Source organism: Chlamydomonas reinhardtii, chromosome 6 (genome assembly GCF_000002595.2).
Source record: "Chlamydomonas reinhardtii strain CC-503 cw92 mt+ chromosome 6, whole genome shotgun sequence".
NCBI lineage: Eukaryota > Viridiplantae > Chlorophyta > Chlorophyceae > Chlamydomonadales > Chlamydomonadaceae > Chlamydomonas > Chlamydomonas reinhardtii.
Window position 1 is genome coordinate 6,905,930 of NC_057009.1, and position 20,107 is coordinate 6,926,036.

The 20,107-nt window shown below is 64.4% G+C and overlaps 4 protein-coding genes across 4 annotated transcripts in view; 3 read left to right on the forward strand and 1 right to left on the reverse strand.

The window, feature by feature from the left end:
* The window catches only part of CHLRE_06g295826v5 (uncharacterized protein), a 13,972-nt gene extending 11,633 nt beyond the window's left edge, over nucleotides 1-2,339 (forward strand). Inside the window, exons 5-9 of the mRNA XM_043063499.1 lie at nucleotides 82-317; nucleotides 556-676; nucleotides 874-1,023; nucleotides 1,180-1,304; nucleotides 1,537-2,339. Coding sequence (XP_042924205.1) covers nucleotides 82-317; nucleotides 556-676; nucleotides 874-1,023; nucleotides 1,180-1,304; nucleotides 1,537-1,700 — 796 coding nt within the window. The 3' untranslated portion in view covers nucleotides 1,701-2,339. The remainder of the gene's footprint in view (nucleotides 1-81; nucleotides 318-555; nucleotides 677-873; nucleotides 1,024-1,179; nucleotides 1,305-1,536) is intronic.
* Nucleotides 2,340-2,381: 42 nt separating this feature from the next.
* CHLRE_06g295950v5 (uncharacterized protein) lies at nucleotides 2,382-10,607 on the reverse strand. Its single transcript, XM_043063500.1, has 8 exons — nucleotides 10,478-10,607; nucleotides 8,869-10,402; nucleotides 8,530-8,741; nucleotides 4,395-8,405; nucleotides 3,754-4,164; nucleotides 3,092-3,592; nucleotides 2,851-2,961; nucleotides 2,382-2,649 (listed from the first exon to the last, which is right to left on the reverse strand). Exons 1-8 carry the CDS (start codon nucleotides 10,508-10,510, stop codon nucleotides 2,494-2,496), a joined length of 6,969 nt encoding a protein of 2,322 aa, XP_042924206.1. The 5' UTR covers nucleotides 10,511-10,607; the 3' UTR covers nucleotides 2,382-2,493.
* A 170-nt stretch (nucleotides 10,608-10,777) lies between these two features.
* Nucleotides 10,778-12,269, forward strand: CHLRE_06g296000v5 (uncharacterized protein). The gene is made up of 2 exons (XM_043063501.1): nucleotides 10,778-11,104; nucleotides 11,286-12,269. The coding sequence occupies exons 1-2, from the start codon at nucleotides 11,019-11,021 to the stop codon at nucleotides 12,001-12,003; spliced, it is 804 nt and encodes a 267-aa protein (XP_042924207.1). The 5' UTR covers nucleotides 10,778-11,018; the 3' UTR covers nucleotides 12,004-12,269.
* Nucleotides 12,270-12,597: 328 nt separating this feature from the next.
* CHLRE_06g296050v5 (uncharacterized protein) lies at nucleotides 12,598-20,099 on the forward strand. The gene is made up of 11 exons (XM_043063502.1): nucleotides 12,598-13,237; nucleotides 13,424-13,508; nucleotides 13,695-13,777; nucleotides 13,980-14,048; nucleotides 14,142-14,222; nucleotides 14,462-14,527; nucleotides 14,679-15,017; nucleotides 15,138-15,230; nucleotides 15,420-15,471; nucleotides 15,618-15,832; nucleotides 15,971-20,099. Exons 1-11 carry the CDS (start codon nucleotides 13,124-13,126, stop codon nucleotides 18,512-18,514), a joined length of 3,741 nt encoding a protein of 1,246 aa, XP_042924208.1. The 5' UTR covers nucleotides 12,598-13,123; the 3' UTR covers nucleotides 18,515-20,099.
* Nucleotides 20,100-20,107: the final 8 nt, after the last annotated feature.

Below are 20,107 nucleotides of genomic sequence, written 5' to 3' on the forward strand. Positions count from 1 at the left end.
TTCTCCCCCCAGCCCCAAGCCTCCCAGTCCCACTCCTCCCTCGCCCCAGCCCCCCAGCCCCACTCCTCCTACTCCCCCCAGCCCCAAGCCTCCCAGCCCCACTCCTCCCTCGCCTAAGCCTCCCAGCCCCACTCCTCCTTTGCCTCCCAGCCCCTCTCCTCCCTCACCCAAGCCCCCCAGCCCCAAGCCTCCGAGTCCCACTCCTCCCTCACCCCAGCCACCCAGTCCCAAGCCACCCAGCCCCAACCCTCCCTCGCCCCAGCCTCCCAGCCCGGCCCCACCTGTGTGCACAGCTGACACGGCTTGGGCGCAGCCAGGTGAGCACTTGCACTAATATACTCCACGAGGGCATGGTGACAAGGCGTGGAGTACCTCGCTGCTAATGTCCACTGTGTCACCATAATGATTGTGCATTGATGGGTCGCGACGAACGAATGCCTGGCCCGCCAACATAACTTTATGTGCGACTGCGCCGCTGACGAAACTTCGGTGTGCCTGTCCTGAACACTGCCCGCCTCTTGCCCGCTCCCTCCCCGCCCTATTTGCTCCCCACAGCCGGTCTGTCACCCAACTCCGATGGCACATATTCTGGCACGACTGTCCCGGTCTACAGCGGCAGCGGCACGGTCGTGAGCAACAAGTTCTGGCAGTGGTACCCCGTGCCCGACACCAGCAAGTAAGCTAGCCCGGCTCAGGAATAGCGCATCTTCACTATGGTAGATTCCTGCCGCATTGGTACTTTCCATGCACGATTGCTATGATTCTATGAAGCACCCAAGGAGCTTTCAACTCTTCCTCTTGTTGTGCAAGAAAGAAGTGGTTGTATCGACTTCCTTCCGCGACCGGTGCATTACTGCTGCCCGCTGCCTGTAGGTGGGGCGGCTACTTCAGCGTGCCACTTCCTCCCGCAGGCCAGACCTACACAACCCCTGTGAGCGGCGCCAACATTCTGATTGGCTGCGCCGGCTGTGCGAAAAACGACAAGAGCAAAGGCTATGTCGCAGCCTTGGTGGAGCTTGCCGTGTAAGTTCTTCCTTGCCGCGTCGCGTCCCTCCTACTTGACCTGATCGCTTCGGCCTGTTGCCCACATCTACACCCCTCCACCCAGCCGCCAACCCCCATCACGCTCCCTCCCACCCTCACCCCTCCGCACACGCCCACACCCACACACGCACGCAGCTACCGGCCCACCGACAGCAGTAAGCCCGCCATTGGCTACTGCGGCGTCCGCATGACGTCGGGCATAGACCTGACGGATGAGCACCTCTACGCTAGCTACGCCCAGCTCACCGATTCGGCGCCGGGTGAGTGAGCGGCTAGAATGGCCCATACATCGAGCTGTGTAGCTGCATGGCGCTTTTGTGTTCACACCGCAGCAGAAACTGTTTACCAGGGTGCGTACACACGACTTCGGGGTTAGCTTGATGTGCCGTACTCCGTCTTGATTCCCCGGTTAGGATCAACCCGGATTGGTTAGGGTGCCATTGTACTGCTGAATCAACCAGTAGCCTCGCTGCGGCGTGTGGGTCCCCACAGGCAGCTTCAAGCCTATCGACGCGGTGGTTGACACCATCCGCGCCACCACCAGCACCCTGCTGTCCACCACCATCTTCACCCAGACCTTCACTGGCACCATTAGCGGCTCCACCGGCTGGATAGCCTGCCACCTGGGCGTAGAGCAGTGCGTGCCTGCAAGCTAATGGTGCTGCACGTACGGCACCCATCCAGTGTGTGGCGGCTGCTGTGCATGCACGGCGAGCCGCACACACGCTGCCAGGAAATACGTATGGTGTTGCGGTGTGCGCCTAGTGAGGCATTTCAATGCCTTGATTGACAATGCGGTGGTTTTTGATGACACTCAGCGTGCTTTTATGTGATGGTGTCCATTGTTACTATGTCTCCATTTCTGCGGGTTGACGGTACTGGCACTTGTCTATTGGATGGTTGAGACTACTGTCGTTGCTGCGGCTGGATTGGATGACGGGTACAATCACTTGTCACTTGTTTACTCGGGGCCTATGACGCGGTTTGGCTCCAGATTCATGGCCTCTTCTCATCATTCTCCACATTGTCCTTCATGTCAATGCCGCCGCATCACTTCATAGCCGCGCATGCGGTTGGCGCATTACTAATGCTGCCCTAAACCAATCCAGTGGCATGCGTGGCACAGGGTCCTAGACCTATGGTCCATCACCAAACCAGCAACGACATTGTACGGTATCCAACACGCAATTGTGGCCATTGTGCTAATTGTTTGTAGAGTTTGCCCCGCACGGTGTCACCCCGCCCATTGCATCCCGCGTCAGCAGCACCAGCCCCATGCATGGGTATGCCCCCACCGCACCAGCCCCAGCCAGTGTGTCACGCCCGGGCCGCCTTGTCTCGACTGCTGGCAAATCGCATTCGCTATTAAGCGGTGTTCGCGCTCACCTCGCTTCATCCAAGCCGACGGAGCACTGAAGGCCTCATGAGTGTCATGACACATGGCTCCTCCTACGGTGGCAGCTGCCCGAGCATCAGTTGCTGCGGCGCCGCCGACACCGCTTCCGGCAGCGCCACGGCCATCCGCATGTAGTTGTTGGAGCGCTCTGCCAGGGCCGCGTAGGCCTCACACATACGCCGCAGCTCCACCTGCTGGGCCAGCAGAACCTGCAGCAGGCAGAGCAGCCGGCGCCGCGCCAGCAGGACTGTCAGACCCGGCCCACCTGCCCTCCCCTCCCACCCACCAGAGAGCAAGCGCCCCACGCTGCGGCCACCCTTGGGCAACCAGGCCCCGCCCTGGGCGCCGCGTCACCGCACGCGCTAGCAGCCACCACCCAGCAGGGCCCCACTCCACCCTGCCCAGCCCACCTGGTTCTCCAGCTCCAGCCTGATCCGGTCTCGGTGCGCCGCGTCTCGCTCCCCCAGGACCGCGGAGGTGCGGCCGCGCTCCGCCTCCAGCTCGCGCCTCAGATCCGATACCTGTCGGCAGGGCGCGGAGCAAGCAGCATGCCGAGTCAAGCAAAAACGCGTACAATGACATCAAAGCAAAGTCAAGAAGAAACTAGTGCCGCAGGTTCGTGCGATTGCTCGCGGCCGCGTACACACACACCTGCTGCTCCAGCCAGCGCCGCCGCGCCCCTTCGCCCGCCGCCTGCCGCGCCGCTAGCAGCGCTGCGCGTTGCTGCTGCTGCGCGGCCGTCAGCGCCGCCGCCAGGCCCGACTCACGCTGCTGCGATTGCCGCAGTGCAAGACGCAATGCTTTGAGCTCCGCGCGCCCACGCTCCCACTTCGCTACAGCGCCAATCGAGCCGCCAAAGGCGCCGCCGCCGCCGCCACCACCACAACCAGCGCTGACGCCTCGCAGACCTCTGAGGATCTGACCTTCCGATGGCAGCGGCATGAGCCCTCCGCCATCACTGTCACCCTCCTCGCTGACATCGCCGCTGCGGATGTTGTAGGCGGCACCACGGCCGTGCTGCGACAGAGCGCCGCCGTAGCTGTGGCGCCGGCGGCGCCGCTTCGCTGAGGCAGCCGCCGCCGCCAGGCCAGCCAGCTCCTGCTGTGCCGCCTGAATCGCTATCTCCGACTGCCCGGCTGCCAGGCTCTCCACCTATATGCATAGAGGCCAAGCACGACGAGGTCAGGTTTGGAGCTAGGCACATGCAAGGAGCGGGTTGCAAGCAGTGTATGTTCTGCATGCGTCGCTACCGCACACGATAAACAGCAGTAGTGTTGCCGCCCAACTTCTACCAGCCTGACGTGTGCACGCACCTGCTTTTGCAGGTCCCGTATGTGGGCCTCATACGTGGCAAGCAGCGCCTGCAGCGCGGCGGCCGAGGCCTCCGCCGCCGCCTCGCCTGCCGCACGAGCCGCCTTTGCGGCGGCCTGCGGGTCCTTGCGCGCCCTGCGACCCACAGCCATGCCACTGCTGAAATCAGCAATCGCCAGCTTGCCTGCCTCCGTCTCGGATGTGGGCGCAGCACGTGCATTGGCTGCTGCGGCTTCTGCAGTTGCGCCTTCCGCCGCCGCCGCTGCGGCAGCGGCGGCGCCTGCGGCGGTGGCCGCAGCGCCTTCGGCCGCCACCGCCGCCTCTGCTGCATGGCGGAGCTGGTGCCGCAGCCGCGCCACCTCGCCGGCGTGCTGCGCCCGCTCAACCTCCATCGCTGCCTGCAACTCCATGACCTGTACAGTTAGCGTAGAGCAGGGCCGTGAGAGTTGTGTCGCCGGGGTTTCGCGGTGCGGCGCGCTGTAAGGAACCTTGCTAGGGGCCCAAGCTCCGGCGCCCCTAGCTACCCAAGGATGTTACAAGCTTCGTGAGAGGCTCGCGGCACGGACACGCCTTTGCAAGCGCCCCGCAAGGCGGCCACTCAACCTCCTGCCCACGCACCCTCCCTGCTTCTGCTGCCGCTCACCTCCAGCCGCTGCTCATACATCTTGGCCTGCAGGGCGTCACTGCCAGCGGCGGCGCGCTCCAGCACACCCATCAACGCCGCGTTGCGCCGCTGCAGCTCCTCAGCCTGCTGCTTTTGGTGCTGGTGGTGCTGGTGCTGCGCCTGCAGGTGCTGGTGCTGCTGCTGCGCTTGCAGGTGCTGGTGCTGTTGCTCCGCCTGCCGTGACTCCCTTTGTTGCCGATCTGGTCCAAGGGCGCGCCGGGAGGCCGCCACGAAGCGGGGACCGCCGCTGAGCGCTGTTGATGTTGTACCTGTATCCTGCGTGCCCAGCGACTTGGTACTAGCACGAGGCTGCGGTTGAGCAGTTGGCTGAGAGCTCTCACCGCCGCCACGGCTGCCGCGGCTGCGTGTGACCGATGCTGCTACAGCCTCTTGGCCGCTGCTGCCCGTGCTTGGGCTCTGCAGCGCGCCAGATGCAGCTGACCTGCCATTGCCCTGGCTCCGAATGTGCGAGTACGCTTCCTCGCCGCCGCCGCCGCTCCTCGTCACCTCGTCCTCATAATCATACACGCCGCCACCGCTTCCCCCGCTTGCTGAGGCGCCAGCCGCCGAGGTGTGGGTGCGACTGTGGCTGTGAGCCTGGCTCCCGCCGCCAGCGCCACCGCTGCGGGCTGAGCCCCTGCTGCCCTCGCTGCTACGGCCCTGCCGGCTGCCGAGACTGCGGCTACAACTGTGGCTTGCGGCGCCCCAAGCACCATCTCTATCGTCATCCCCGCCGGTGGGCCAGAGCCGTTCAATGACGTCTTCCTCACTGTGGCGGTGCGCAGAGCGCCGCACCAGCGAAATGGATTCCGTATCCTGGTCGCTCCCGCCCTTGCCGCTCCCGCCGCCGCCATCCTCATACGACCCACCAACGTGGCTTCCACCGTCGCTGTCGCCAGCGCCTCCAGTGTCCTGAGCTGCTGGCTGGTGCCCGGGCTCGTCGGCGTACTGGCGCTGCAGCACCTGCTGCCGTTGCCCCTGCTGGTCGTGATCGCTCATCGACGGGTCGTGAGGCTCCTCAGCGAGCTCCTCCCAGCCCTCCTCGCTGCGCGGCTGCTGACCTCGCTCATCGCTGTCGTCTCCACCCTCGCCCCACTCCCAGCTCCCAGCGCCACGGTGCGGCCGAGCCCCCTCCTGGTCATTCAAGCGCCCTGTGGCCGCCGCTGCGTCTGCCCCCGCCGCCAGTTCGTCAGCCTCTGGGTCGATGGCTCCAGCCCCAGGCCCGTATCCCTGGCTCAGCTCCGCAGCGGCGGCGTGCCCGAACTCCAACACCGACGACTCCTGCGGCCAGGCCTCCGCGCAGCGCCCCGCAGCGTCTGAAGGTTGCTGCCGAGCATAAGACGCGCTCCACCTGCTCTGAGCCGACATGCTCGTGTGCTGCAGGTACTGAGCGGCATAGCTGCCGGTGCCTGCGTCCGCCACGCCATCGCCAACCGCAGCGGGCCGACCAGCACGGCCTGCGCCGCCGCTGTGTCCGCGCTGCTGCCCACACACAGCCGCCAGCCCGAGGCTTTCAACTTTCCCGGCACTCGCATCTGCGCGCGCACCGGCGCTGTTGAGGTGGCAGTGCTCAGGCCTGGCGGCGTCCGCAACATCAGAGGCCGGCTCTGCCAGGCACAAGGTTGCCAGCGCGGTAGACGTCCTGTCTAGCACCTCAGCGCCCGTTAGCAGCGCACCACTCAGGCCAGGTGTGGGCCCGGGCATGCGCAGCAGGTGCACCGCCACGCGACCACTGCGGGCCCCGGTAAGGCCTGCCGTCGGCGCGCCGTCCTGAAACTGGTCCACCGGGCGCAGATGCATGCCCGCTGAGGCCAGCTGGTTGTGGTGTGCGGGGCCCGCGGCTGGGCGTTCACGAGGCGGCAGCTGCAGGTTTGATTGCAGGTGGCCGCTCTCGAGTGGTGCTGCTCCGCCTCCGAGGTCGCTGCCGCGCGGCTGCTCCAGCGGCGCGGCCTGCTGTGCGCCAAGCCCGGGCCGCTCCGGTTGCAGTTCAGCCTGCTGCTGTAGCGGCGCCTCCCCACGACGCAGACCCTCAGGGACCATGCCGAAGTAAAGCCGGTCAAACTGGGACCGCAGCTGTGACAGCCGCTCCGCGGCGGCCGCCGCCTCAGCCTCGGCTTGTGCTTGTGACCGTGCCTGTGCTGCAGCGGCAGCCGCTCTTGCCTCAGCGACTGCATGCAGCCGAGCCGTCTCGGCTTCCTTGGCTGCTGCTGTTGCTGCTGCGGATGCGGCAGCAGCAGCCCCGGTGGCAGCGGTGTCGTCGGCTAGTTCCGATGAAGTGCCGTGTCTCTGGCTGATTGCCGCTGCCTGGGAGTTGGTGTGAGGCCGGCTGTGCGCCACCGCCGACCCGTGTACTGACACGCTGCTGGCGGCTTGCTGGGTGCCCATACCGCCACTGCGAGCCTGAAGCACCAGTTGTGCACCATTGCTGTTGCGGCTGGTTGACTGGGCAAACTCACTGTTTGCGCCAGCCTGGCTGTTGGCCCTTTCGGCTGCTGTGTCCTGCCACATGCCGCCGGGTGCTGATACCACGCTTGGCGATTGGCCGCTGCCTCCAGATCCGTCGCCGCGCACCCTGCTGCTCTCCGAGGATTGAGCACCGCGAAGGATGCTGCCAGCCGCACTTGATGCAGCATCCCTCACCGGCGGCGCTTCGTCCTTGGGCTGTGGCTGCGTCTGCGTCTCGGCATGGAGGGCCACTGGCGTGGCATGCCGTAGTTGTGGTGGCTCGTCCCAGGCGGCCGCGGCCGCGGCCGCGGCCGCGACGCTTGCCGGCAGCAGTTCGTGGGATTGCGGGCCTGCAGCTGGTGGTTCCAGCTCGCAGAGCAGCCCTGCCGGGAGCGCCTGAGGCCGCACCTCCGCCAGCGCGTCCACATGTGCCCAACCTGCTGCGGGAATCTGGCCGGGCAGGTCCAGCCCAACTACAGAGGACGCTCCTGAAACGCCAAGCGCGGCAATGCCTTGCCCCGTCGCCGCAGCCGACGCTGCGGCGCCCAATCCGCAGGCTTCGCCGTGGCCTGCCCCGCCACCTGTGCCTACGCCCGCGCCGCCCTCTTGTCCGCCCTCCCGCGCCAGCCTGGCTCGCTGCAGGGCCTCCAGCCGTTTCTGCAGCTTGGCCAGGCCGCCCACAAAGATGCCAGAAGTGGCAGCGGTCGCCTGCTGCGGCTGCTGCGGCTGATGCTGATCATGCTGCGGACCAAGATATGTCGCGTGCGGCCAAGGCTGTTGTTGGGGGCCAGACTGGTTCTGTTCACGCAAGACACGGCCGTAGCCCCGGGGCTGTGCGAAGTCAACTGCGCTAATGACAGCGCCACGGCCGGCGGCAGCTGAACCGGCGGCAGCTAGGGCCGCAGGCGGTAGCGCCGCAGCCGCGGTGACCGCATCCACGGCAGCAGCAGCTGCGGCTGAGACCGCAGCAAACGACCCAGCCGCAGACTGCGCCTTTGCTTGCGCCTCGTGCGCAGCTGCTGCGGATGCGGCCACCACCGCTTCCACCCGTGTGGCCTCTGCCACAGCTGCCGCAACCTCCTCCTCAGCCCGCCGCACAGCTTCCTGCCTAGCTGCTGCCTCCTGCTCCAGCATCCTCTGCTCCGCCTTTCGCAGCCTCGCCCGCGCTGCCTCCGCCACAGCTTCAGCCTCAGCCGCTGCAGCCGCCGCTGCAGCCGCAACCGCTGCACGTGCCGCTGTGCGCCGCGCAGCTGCCTCCTGCTCGGCCTGCCTGCGCGCCTCGGCCTCCGCCGCCAGTCGCGCCTCGTCAGCCATGCGGGCACACGTCTCGGCGTACACGTGCTCGCGTGTCGCCTGCGCCTCTCGCCGCGTGCGCTCCAGATTGGCCAGCAAGTGGGCTGACAGCTGCCGCTGCGCGCCCAACAGCGTTGGGTCCAGGGTCGGGAGCGACGTGAACGTGGCACCGGCTCCAGCACCGGCACTGCTGCGCAACGCCGCTGTGGAGGTCGGCAGCGGCGGCGGCGGGTCTCCACGTACCATTACGGTCTGCAGACCGTGAGCGCAAGGGTACATAGCAACAATACGGCATGTCAAGTGCGCCAGTGCCACAGCCTGCATACCATACCGATTCAGCTTTTTCAGGTCCCCGTGCATCGTATTTGCCGCACACCTGGATTGTCTCCGCGGCCGTTATCAGCCGCACGGCCGCCCTTAGCAGCTCGGTGGCGTCCTCATGCTGCTTGCCCTGTGCTGGCGAGCCGGCATCCAGCGCCTCCCCCGGCAGCACCGCCATCAGGTGCGGCGCCACGTTGGCGCACAGAAGCGGTGCAAGGCGGCGGCACAGCTCAGAGCGACGGGCGCTTTGCAGCGGCTGCGGCACGCCTGCTCAGGTCAGGGCGGTGCGCCGGTATGCGAGTTAGCACTGAAGGCAGTGGCAGACCGGCAGGCACACAAGCACCGGTTCTACGGGGCTGTGCCACGGGGGGCTCAACAGGAATATGCAGCTCACCCGTGTCATCCGTCTGCCGTGCGACTAGCTCCGCGACCAGCTCGCAGCCGCAACCCAGCCCCAGCCGCTCCGACGCAAGCCCCGAGGGCAGCGCCGATCCCGTGCTGCCGACGCCGCCCCTATAGCAGCAAGCCCCCAGGCTGGTGAACACGAGATCCAGCGTGATGTAATGCGGACTGGCGGCAGCGGCAGCAGGAGAATGGGCTGCCGAGCTGCTGCTGCTCCTGCTGCTGTGCTGCGCGTAACCCAGCCGCACGAACAGGTGTGCAGATGGCTGCGACTGCAAGCGTTGCCCCGGTGGCTGGCCGTGACCGGCCGGCAGGAGCAGCGGCAACTCACCCTGTCCTGGCCTGCTTTCGCTGGGTTCTGACCCGGCCGCCTGCTCCGAGGCCTGTTGCTGCAGCGAAGAGCGCGCACCATCCGCCTCAGGCGCCACAGTCGCGGCGCGAGCCTCTGCCTCGCCTTGCGCGGCCCAGTCGCGCAGCTGCCACAGGCCACTGCGGCTGAAGGCGGCGTGCAGGGCCGCACACGCCTGTTCAAACGATTCCACCACCAGCGGCGCGCCACGTGCCACGGCCGCGGCAGCCGCGGCCATGGCATCGGCATCCAACAGTGGCTCCTCCTCGGCTGCGGGCGGGGGTAAAGCGGCGGCAACGGCATCTGGAACATTGCCGGTGTGAGACCTGGCCGCGCCTGTGGCTTGCTGCTGCAAGGCCCCCGCAGCACCGCGCCCGCCGGGTGCTGCGGGGCGCGGGCCGCTGTTCCACCTGGGTCCCTCGCCGCTCTTCAAACCGAGTGAAGCGGCCTGCTTCTGGTGCTGCAGGTGCTGCTGACGCTGGCGGTGCTGGTGGTGCTGCTCCCGCTGGTGGCTCGCCACTGCAACCTCCTGCGCCACCTCCGCAAGCAGGTTCCGCCAGCGGCCTGCTCCCCCGCATGCCTCGCCCGTGACCGTGCCGGCGCAAGCTCCAGCTGCAGTTTTCTCGAGCCCCGCAGCTCCATGAGCCCTTCCCTGCTTGCCCACGCCACCCAGTACCCTCGCTGCGTCGGGTCTCACGGCGCCTAGCTCGCAGCACCAGAGAGCCCCGCCTGCAAGCGGCAGGTCCCCGCTCGCACCGGCGCCCAATGGCTGCATCATACCCTCTGAGTCTGTCATTGGTCTGGAGTGAAAGGCGCTCTGCAGCGCTTCCCGCAGCACGCTAGGGCGTTGCAGCCCCAGCAAAAGCTCCAGCCCGGCAGACGGGGCGGTGACAACTGCCCCAGGCGCCGTGATGGCTTGGTCGCGGTGGAGTGCATTGGACAGGCCCAGGCACACCACGCTGGCGTGGCAGCCTTGGTTCAGCCAGCTAGAGATTGGCACCGCTGCAAGCGCTTGTGCGCACTGGGGCTCTTCGAAGGGCACGCAGCGCGTCACAGGGAGGTCGGCCAACAGCTCAGGTGAGCCCTCCACAGCAACCAACGAAGCCAGCGCTCCCAGCTGCACCGGCGATGAATCGAGGCCCCCGAGCTTCGCCATTTGCTCGATGCGCTGGCGCAGCTGGGAGAGCAGAGAGAGAGTGCCAAGGTCGTGAGCAGCGTTATTACCAGCCCACACGCGCACTAACAAGCTCACCTTTTTGCTTGGTGGAGCATATGATTCTTCCATTTTTCTGCTTAAATTGGGCGCTCGCTTTGCCAAAGACTCCGCAAGCCCAACTCAACTCGGCTGTCGCCGACAAATTTCATCGCCCTCGTATTGTTGGTCCATTACAATCTTATACATGTGCAATAGTACCCTCGCCATGGAAGGTGCTCACATCAGGGCTTGCACCGGATCCAGGGGAAATGGAAAGACGGAAAGCACGCGTTTTGACGTTGACTCAGCATCCATAGTGTGTCCAGGTATAAGCTTCTCAAACATGACAAGCCCTGACTCCACTCGCGCGCGTGCTGCGCTGCTGCTGCTCTGCGGCCTGCCCGCGAGCGGCAAATCCAGCTTGGCGGCGAGACTCGAGGAGCTGCTTACGAACACACCAACAACAGCAAACTCACACTTTCGTATTGCAAGGGTGATCCTCGTCCACTTCGACGATTTCCTTCATGCCGAACTAGCGCGACAGTTCTTCTCCCAGGAAGCGTGGCAGCGCAGCCGGACTGCAGCGTTGGAGCGCTTAATGGGCGCTTTGGAGGCTGCTATGGGCGAGGACGAAAGCGGCGGGCACGTTCTGGTCATTGCGGACGACAACTTCCAGCTCCGCAGGTGCGAGTGGCGGGGGCGCTGCGTGAGTCGCAACCTGAGTTGCCCGTGCACCACTGAAGAGCTCTGGCTGGTGCAATGGTCGTGGGTTCTCAAGTACTACGACGCACAAGACGCTGCGCGTGTGGATGAACCTCATACTTTGCCCCCGCCCACCCGCACCACACCACCCGCACGCACACAGCATGCGCCACGCGCTGTTCCGCGCTGCTCGTGACCGGGGAATGGCCTTCATTCAAGCCCACGTGGACTGCAGCCTTGCCACAGCGTGTACGCGCAACCAGCAGCGCACGGGTCTGGCAGCGGTACCGCAAGAGGCGCTGTGTCGCATGGCGCAACAGTTTGAGCCGCCACAGCCGGAGCGCTTCGCCTGGGAGGCTTCCTCGTTGGTGGTCAGTTCCTCTCCATGGAATGGCGATGAAGATGACCGGAGCTACACAGCTGGAATCGACATCCAGGCGAACCACCAGTCTCACCAGCTTTGGCCGGCGGACCGCGTTCAGGCCTTGGTGCATGAGCTGCAGCGCTTGTGGGGCCCACCGCCTCCGCAACCACCCAGTGCCGAGGAGCTGCAGCGACAGCGCGAAGAGGGGCAAGCAGCCAACGCTACCAGCTATGTGCACGGTCTGGATGTGCGCTCGCGCAAGGCACTCAGCGAGGCGGTCGCGACAGCGCCGGAGTCCAAGCGGGCGGTGGTGGCAAGGGGTTTGAACGAGCGGCGACGGGCGCTGCTGCAGGCAGCAAGGCAGCTGTTGGCGCAGGCGGCGGTAAGGGCAACAGGAGCGACAACGGCAGGACCGGACTTGCCGACGGCGGGGCCTGGCTTTGCTGAGGACGACGTGCTGCTGCTGCAGCGGCTGCAGCGGCTGGAAGAGGAGTTTATGGTGGATGCCGGGCTGTGAGGTGAGCCCGCCGGAAGGGTGTGTGGGGGGGGAGGCTAGACTGGGTCTAGCAGGCGCCAAAGGGAGCCTGTCTATCATAGCACGCACGTGTGGCGGACAGATAGCTTGCATCAACGCGTTGCACCAGTACACGTAGCGTTCACTGACGTACTACGTGCCCATCATCGGTGTAGTAACCGCGAATTCACTCTGCGACTCTTGCCCTGACACGCCTTGTGGGATTTGTCGACCAGGATTCTAGCCATCACACTCGAGACTATGCTTCTCACCACCCTCTGCTCTGAACTACACACACACACACATACACACACACACACACACAGTACAGGCATGGATGTGTGCACAGCCCTAGCTACCTACCCATAACCACGGCGAACTCGGACGTACCGCTCAGCGACATCATGCTTCTAGTTTAGCTTCGTAAAGCAATGCGCAAAGCGTGCTGATGGTCACTGTTATTTCATGCCGGCGCCACTACCTCAGGGGCACCATGCTAACTTGGGAATGCCTCTGCGGTCGCAGTTCGCCCTTCAGGCTGGATGATGGTGAGGGTCCGGCACATGTTTACGACCTTAGGCACATGCGCTCGATAGGGTGAGAGCTGTCTTAACATATAGCCATATGATATACGTTTAGTTTTGTGCTTGTTCGCGTCGGAATACGTAGCAGCCGAAAGAGCAGTTAGAATTCTGTTAGAATCGCAACCATCAAGAACCGCCGGTTAAGCCTCAGAGTAACTGCAGTTGAATGATTTCCGATGTGCGCCTGGACTCACGGTGCTTAATACAACTAGTTATAATAAGCTTCTCTTATAGTTTGCCAGAATGGATGCGAACGGGTTCACAACCATTCGGTTTTCGCGACAGGAAGACCTGGCCTTCGATTCTGCTTCACAAACTCTGTGTCGATTAAAAATCACCTTGCTAGTGTTGGTTTAGGGGGGAGGACGGTCACCATTTTGCCCTTGCGATTTGTCGCAAGTACAGTCGACACTTACTGTCAACAAAGTCGCACAGACTTCCAGCATCTTTGACAGCGAAGTACAGTACTCGTTTTCCTAGAATATGGCCGCGCAGAAGTAACGTAGCGCTACTAAGCGAGGCGGTCGCGAACTGGCGAAATGGCTTCACCAGAGGCGTCAACGCCACTGCTGCCAGAAGCCGGCCGCCTGCGTCGTGTACTCGTTGTTGGGGCAGGCATTGCGGGGCTCCAGGTCGCGCGTCGGTTTGCCCAGGTATTTATCCTGGTTGAAGGAAGAGTCTTCATGGTCGTATCCGAAAGGCAGCACGCGCGCTGAGAAAACTTACACTTCTCCAATAGAAGTGGACCAGTTGCGACACTACAACACCGCCCTTTATGTGCCATGTGGTCATAGCATGCATTCACCGTTCGCCCTTTGCCTGCGGTGCCGTTCCTGCAGATGGGCGTGGAGTGCTGCGTTCTGGAGGCCACGGACACAATCGGTGGAGTCTGGGCCGCGAACTACGCAGGGTTCGGGTTGCAAGGTGGGCCCGCATAATGTTGGCAGCCGCGGCTTGTACCTAACCCGGCCCCAGCCCGCTGTCCCCGGGCGGCCTAGCAAGCTGGAATCGCGGCGAGACAACAAAATGCCGTGCACGCGCTAAGGCGGCTAGATGAGCCCTTGGAGCCTCCAACGTCCGCCTGCCCTTTGCGTCCCGCCCCTACAACAGTGCCGTGGCGGCTGTACCAGTTTGCGGACTTCCCTTGGCCGCAATCGCTGCAGCCCCCGGACGAGTTCCCCACGGGCGCACAGGTAGGCTCCTCACTTGGTGTAAACTGTGAAGCTATGGGGCTGAGGCCACAGTAGACAAAGGTGGGCTCCAAGGCACTCATGTGGTGGTCACGCTCCGGGGCGGCGCTACACGAGTACTTTACTCGAGCATGCGGTGTGCAACAAGCAGGGAGGAAACGTACCAATGTATGTAACATTGGATATCTGCTTTGGCGTGCTGCAGGTGCAAGCCTACATCCTGGCGTATGCGCAGCATTTCGGCTTGCTGCGCCTTGTCCGCTTCAACTCAAGGGTGGGTTGGTATTCATGAAGAGATGCACGTTCCATGTGGCATATTCCCTGCGCCTGGTGCCACTTATCATTTCTGACTTCGGCGGCCATGCAGCTGCTGCGCCTGCGCTGGCACTCGGACCAGCGGCAGTGGGAGGCGCTGTACAGCAACACAGAGACTGAAAAGTTCTACAAGGTGCGCATGTGTGCGTGCAGTGCGTGCGTGTGGTGTGCTTGCCTGGAATGATCACATGGCGTACGGTAAATGAAAGACGCCGTGTACCCGCGACAGCAGCACTCAGACATGCACGGCTTGCTTGTGGCTGAAGGTGGGAAGCGCGGGGTCGGAAACCTGCTGGCCGCGAGGTAGTGGACCAGCGTGCCGTGCCAAACTTGGCCCCCGCCTCCCGCCCCCAATTACTCTTGCACACACAGGTGACTGCAGACTACGTGGTCATGTGCAACGGCATCTACTCCAAACCCTACATTCCTGAGTACCAGGTGCGCGTGTCAAAGCCCGTCGGCTCGCCAACACACTCCAGAGACAGCGACGGCCGAGGGCACTGCACATTTAACGACGCTTCCGCATTGCCTCCACTGCTTCTTGCCGGCTCCGCCCTTCGTCTGACAATGCCATTGGCACCGACTACAGGGCGCGGAGTCGTTCGTTGGAACTCAGATCCACGCGAAGTACTTCACAGACGTGTTAACGGTCAAGGGCCGCCGCGTGGTGGTCGTGGGCGCGGGCAAGACCGCGCTCGACTGCGTGTCGGGCCTGGTGTCGGCCAACACCGCCGCCTCCGTGACCATGCTGTACCGCAAGTCGCACTGGCCAGTGCCGCGCTCGCTGCTGGGCATCTCCATCCGGCGGCTGGTCTTCAACCGCGCCTTTGCCGGCATGCTCCCGAACTACTACACCGCGGGCAAGCTGGAGCGCGCGCGTGCGGCCGTAACCAAGCCAATGCGGCGCCTGTTCTGGAAGAGTCTCGAGGTGCGTGGGGTCTGGCGAGCAAAAATGCGCCCCACCTGCGTGCCTGTCTGCGCTGTCTTCCTATCTGATTCATGATAGCCCCCGCATCACTGACCGGCGGTACGATCCCTGGCCCCGCAGTGCCTCATCTCGACCAAGTACCCTGCCACCACCGGCCGCCTCAAGCCGGCGGTGTCGCTGCCAAAGGACCTCTTCTACGGCGGCCAAATCCTGGTGCGTGCTCCCGGACGATAGTGTGGGCAGGCTGGGAGCTGTGCAGGGCTTTGGGGCCGTGTCGCTGGCTTGCAGGCTGCAAGGAGCCATGCACTACAAAGTCCTCGGAGAGGGGCGAGGCGTGTGTTGCATGCAAGCGGCCTGTGGGTTTGCTGACAATTGCTGTGTGGCCCTTGGTGTGACTGGCAGGATGACCGGCTGGACCAGATGCTGGAGGGCAAAGGCGTGGACCTGCTGCAAGGTGGGCAACGGCGCTGGCGCAGCGCCTGTCCACCTGTGCGCGCCGAGCCCTTCCTTTCCATGCCTTGCAGGGCGCGAAAACAAGGAAATAGTCGCAGCACTGTATCACTTCATCGCGCCGCCACAATATCTTCCCCCGTTCTGCAGGCGAGATCAAAGCGTTCGTGCGCAACGGCGTGATCCTGCTGGACAACAGCTTCCTGCCCGCGGACGTGGTGCTGTACTGCACCGGGTACGAAAAGACGTACGACTACTTTGACGGCGAGATGCGGGCGCGGCTGGGGCTGCAGAAGGACGGACTTTACCTCTACCGCAACTGCATCCCGCCCGATGTGCCGCACCTGGCCTTCGTGGGCAGCGAGGTGGGTGGGTGTGAGCGTGCCCACAGAATCCTCAACCTTGGACGTTGTATTGCCCACGTCGGCATTGAGTATGGAGCCGTCAAGGAGTGTCCCCGTCTGCGCATTGCGATGCCCTGCCTGCAAAACTGCCACGCGCAGGTGTCAACATACAACAACATCCTGAGTGGAGGGCTGCAGGCGCTGTGGCTCGCGCACGTGCTGACCGGGCGCGTCACGCTGCCGCCGCCGCACGCCATGCACGAGGACGTCCGGGCGCAGCAGCGCTGGCGGCGCGATGTGATGCCCACCCAGCGCTGCCGGGGCTCGGTCCTAATGGTGTACATGGGGTATTACCACGACCAGCTCATGGCGGACATGGGGCACAGCCCGCGGCGCAAGGGCGCAAACGTGGTGGCCGAGTGCTTCGGCGTCTACTCGGCTGCCGACTACAAGCAGGTGATGGAGGCGAGCGATCGGCGGCTGGTGCAAACGCTGGCTGAGCAGTGGAGCTCAGTCGCGGAGCAGGCGAGGCTGCACGGGCCGCCGCTCACCGCGTCCGTTGCGGCCTCAGCCGCCGGCACGGAGCCGGCACGGCGTCACACCATTTCCAATGGCATGGAGGCCAGGGAGGCCGCGCGACCGCGCGCGCTGCTGCGGGCAGCGACGTGCTCCGAGCGTCCGTCCGCTGCCAGCACGCAGCAGCATGCTTCTTCACTGGGGCGGCGCACGACGCCGAGCCCGGCCGCGGAGGCCGCTTGGCGCAGCACCACAGGCGGCTTCCCGCGCCAGCAGCGGAACACGCTGTACACGCGCCGCTCGACAGGCACGCCCATCAGCGATGGCATCAGCGCCAGCGGAGTTGCGGCGGGCATCCTGATGGAGGGGGGCGGCGAGGGCAGCCTGGCGAGCACGGCGGTGGGCGGGGCGGGGCCGGCGGAGGCACGCCGCACGAGCCGCAAGTCGGTCATGGTGCCGCATCCCCTGCCCGAGTCCTCCGAGGTATTGTACTGGCAGGTGCCGCCGGGCGGGGCAGCAGAGCATGCGCAGCAGCAACAGGGGGGTGCATCGGGGCAGCAGGCGTTCGTGGAGGACTTGCCGGCGCTGCAGAACCAGCAGCACCCGTACCCGCAGCATCTGCTGCAACACCAGTTCTCGCAACCACACCCGCTCTCGCACATGCATCCGCAGCAGCAGCACCCGCGGCACACGGTCAGCGGGACCCAGGGCGGGGCGAGTGCCTACTCGTCCTTTGGCGGCGGCGCCACGGACGGGGGCTTGCTGCATCGGCAGCCGCCGGTGGCACGCATGTACCGCCACTCATCTGCAGCGTCGGCACATTCGTGGGCGTCACGCGGCGGCGGCGGCGGCGGCGGCGCCACTGCCAGTCCGCCCATGACGGCCGCAATGGAACGGGGCCTGGTGAGCATGACTGCCGACAGCAGCGCCATGCTCTCCTGCTCCCACGCCGGCCCCGACGGCGCCAGCGTGGGCTGGGCGGATGCCGCTGGCGGCAGCATGCATGGCGGCGCCGGCCACATAGGTACTGGGTCTGGCATGCTGCCGCAGGGATCGGGGCCGCCACCGGGCGGCTGCGGGGATGGTGAGGTGGCGGAGGCTTGCGGCATCCGCGTGGTGCCTTTCGCGCAGGCGTCCGGCGCGGCCAGCGTCTCTGGTGCGCAGTCCATGACCGGGCCTGCAGGCGGAGGCGGGCGCATTGCGCCGCTGCTGGCCGCTGCCGTTGGGAACACCGAGGGAGGCGCCGCGGCGCTGGCGCAGCAGGAGGCGTGCGGTGATGACGCAGCGTTCCAGCCGGCGGTGACGGTGGCGACCCTGCCCTCGGCGTCCAGCGCAATGCTGAGCAGCCCCGGCACGAGCAGCAGCGGCCTGGGTAGCTCGGTGGTGCTTCAGCTGGCGCGCGCGCTTGCGTCCCTACAGCAGCTGCCCATGCAGCAGCGGCAGCTGCTGCAGAGGCAGCAGACGACGCAAGAGCTTATGGCCGTCCCAACTGGCATCTACACCAGCCCGCTCTCGATAGACGCTGAGCAGCAGCAGCAGCACCAGCACCAGCAAGAGCTGAGTGACGCGTCCTCAGCCGCCGACATTGCCGCCGCACTCACGTCCATGGCGGCGGCTGCCGCAGCGGCGGCGGCGGCCGCCGCCATTGCGGCCACAACTGCCATGCACCGCCAGCAGTCGCAGTCATCTGGGCCCGTGTGCTCAACATGCGGCAGCCCCGGCGCGCCGGCCTCCCATTCACGGCAGGCCTGCAACGAGCCGCACCACACGCAGCTCATCCGCCACGGCAGCGACCTGGCGGCCACGCTGGTGGCGGCCGCAATCGCAGAGGCGCTGCGGCAGAGCGGCACCTGTGGAGCCGCCATGGTGCCGCAGCTGCAGCTACCGGCATCCGCACCGGTCCCTCTGCCGCTGCAGGAGTCTGTTCAGCGCAGGGAGCCGCCGCTCCCCGTCTCCGCTCCGTCAAGCAGCGTGCAGGCGGGCAGCAGAGCTGGCGGCGGGCCGCACGGCCTGGCGAGCATGTCAGCAGGAGGCATGACGACCGAGTCGGAGCTACTGCCGGGGGCGTCGGCGACTGCTGTTGCAGTCGAACAGGGGGGAAAGCTCCTGTTGCATCGTGAATGCGCGCAAGCTGAAGAAGAAGCATGCTGGGGGGGCTGCGCTTCAGTGGCGGCAGCGCGTTCTTAAGGCACGCCGCTCAAGGCGTGGCAAGCCAGTGCATTCGTGCGTGTCGTGTGTTCAGCGGCTGTCCTGCTCCTGAAGGATTGGCCTTTGGAGGGCTCCGCAGCGGGGGAACCCCTGCTGTTTTGCGGCCGCCGCCTGCATAGGCAAGCACTCATCTTTGCATGCACATGCATGCACACGCACACCTGGATCGCTAGTATTTGCCATCTTACCACGTGATCCACACAAGGAGTACATGTTGAGCAACGCATGAATAGACGCCGCAGAAAGGTCTGCACCAATCGCTTAGTCATTGATCTTTTGTCACCAACGTATGGCAGTACGAACGGGCGGAGGAGTCTGGCCCTCAGACAACTGCTTGGTCGCTAAGAAAGCTGGTGCGGTTGATGAGCCAGCGGATGTGTTCCTTTTTATTTGTGCATGGGTCCGGAGCGTCATGTGTCGCGCCCAGGATGCCGTTGCATGTCGTAGATGCTCTCGTCCTGCATGTGTTATGTATATGTGTTGTGTTGCGGGGAATCTTGGTAAGGTTGCTGCTGAATGCTAAATGGCATGATTGCAGAAGTAAATTTGCTGCGGCGCTGGAGTAGTGTGAGTGATCCATCAGCTGGACTTCAACCCGTGAAGCGCAGGGAGGCGATTGCTGCTGATTCCACTTCGAGGATTTGTTGCATGAGGACAGGTTGCTCCTTGCACTTCGAGGATTTGTTGCACGAGGACAGGGTGGAGTAGCCGACATTACGCTTCATCCGTGCATTTTGAAAAGGCAACCAGGGATGTAGCGAACAGGCATGAACAGCGGGCCACCGTCATGTTCTGCAAGCGCGTATGAACATGCATCCATGGTTGAGCGGCGTTGCCAAGTTCAGGGGTACCGGCATGCAATGACCTGCACGCATACGCATTCACAGTGCTCATAGGCCCTTCTGCGGTCCTGGGGACTTATTGAGGCCATACTTGGCTACGGACGTGCAAAGCGGACGTGAGTGGATTGGCAAGCACCGCAAGGGAAACGCAAGGCACGCGTGATTCCAATGCATAGCAGAGTTTGCTGCATGTTTGCCTCGTATGCGCCTTATCCTTTCATTTCCTTTCGTTACAGGTGTATGGCTCTGATGCCTGTACAGTAGGCCGCGACGTCATGTACTATAGATATCCAAGCTGTTACGGCAGCTTGCATTGTCGAGAGTCAGTTGTCAGAGTTGTACATGATTTGCGCAGAGTTGCGCAGCTGGTCGGGCCTGGTGCACTTGGGGTGCAACTAGTGAGCGCGCGTGCTGCGGAACGCGTCAGAGTGCGAGAGTGAGAACCAGGCGTTGGCTCCTGCTGCTGCGGCGCTGCTTGGACTGGTCCTGCGTAGGCGGTAGCTTTTGGAGTATACTGACAGACGCGATAGTTGCGGCAGATGAACACGAGCCGGGTCTTATCAACTTATCATGGATGGCGTGTAGCGGTCTGTCTGTGCGGTCGGACCGACCCTGCTTTGTAGGTTCCGCGGATGCATTATTACAGTGCCCTCCATGGGTGCGCCATGCCCCCGTGGTGTATTAGGGCCATCCATGGCTCTCGCCAACAGGTCCGATATCTCACCGCCAA

What these genes read in the sequence shown, in the direction of transcription:
- CHLRE_06g296050v5 (XM_043063502.1), top strand. Translation starts at nt 13,124, where the DNA reads ATGGCTTCACCAGAGGCGTCAACGCCACTGCTGCCAGAAGCCGGCCGC. An exon ending in AGTTCCCCACGGGCGCACAG is followed by an intron (nt 13,778 to 13,979) that starts GTAGGCTCCTCA and finishes GGCGTGCTGCAG; the next exon opens with GTGCAAGCCTACATCCTGGC. An exon ending in TGTTCTGGAAGAGTCTCGAG is followed by an intron (nt 15,018 to 15,137) that starts GTGCGTGGGGTC and finishes CTGGCCCCGCAG; the next exon opens with TGCCTCATCTCGACCAAGTA.
- CHLRE_06g296000v5 (XM_043063501.1), top strand. Translation starts at nt 11,019, where the DNA reads ATGGGCGCTTTGGAGGCTGCTATGGGCGAGGACGAAAGCGGCGGGCAC. An exon ending in GACAACTTCCAGCTCCGCAG is followed by an intron (nt 11,105 to 11,285) that starts GTGCGAGTGGCG and finishes GCACGCACACAG; the next exon opens with CATGCGCCACGCGCTGTTCC.
- CHLRE_06g295950v5 (XM_043063500.1), bottom strand. Translation starts at nt 10,510, where the DNA reads ATGGAAGAATCATATGCTCCACCAAGCAAAAAG. An exon ending in ACGGCAGACGGATGACACGG is followed by an intron (nt 8,742 to 8,868) that starts GTGAGCTGCATA and finishes TGACCTGAGCAG; the next exon opens with GCGTGCCGCAGCCGCTGCAA. An exon ending in GGCGCTGGCTGGAGCAGCAG is followed by an intron (nt 2,962 to 3,091) that starts GTGTGTGTGTAC and finishes CCCTGCCGACAG; the next exon opens with GTATCGGATCTGAGGCGCGA.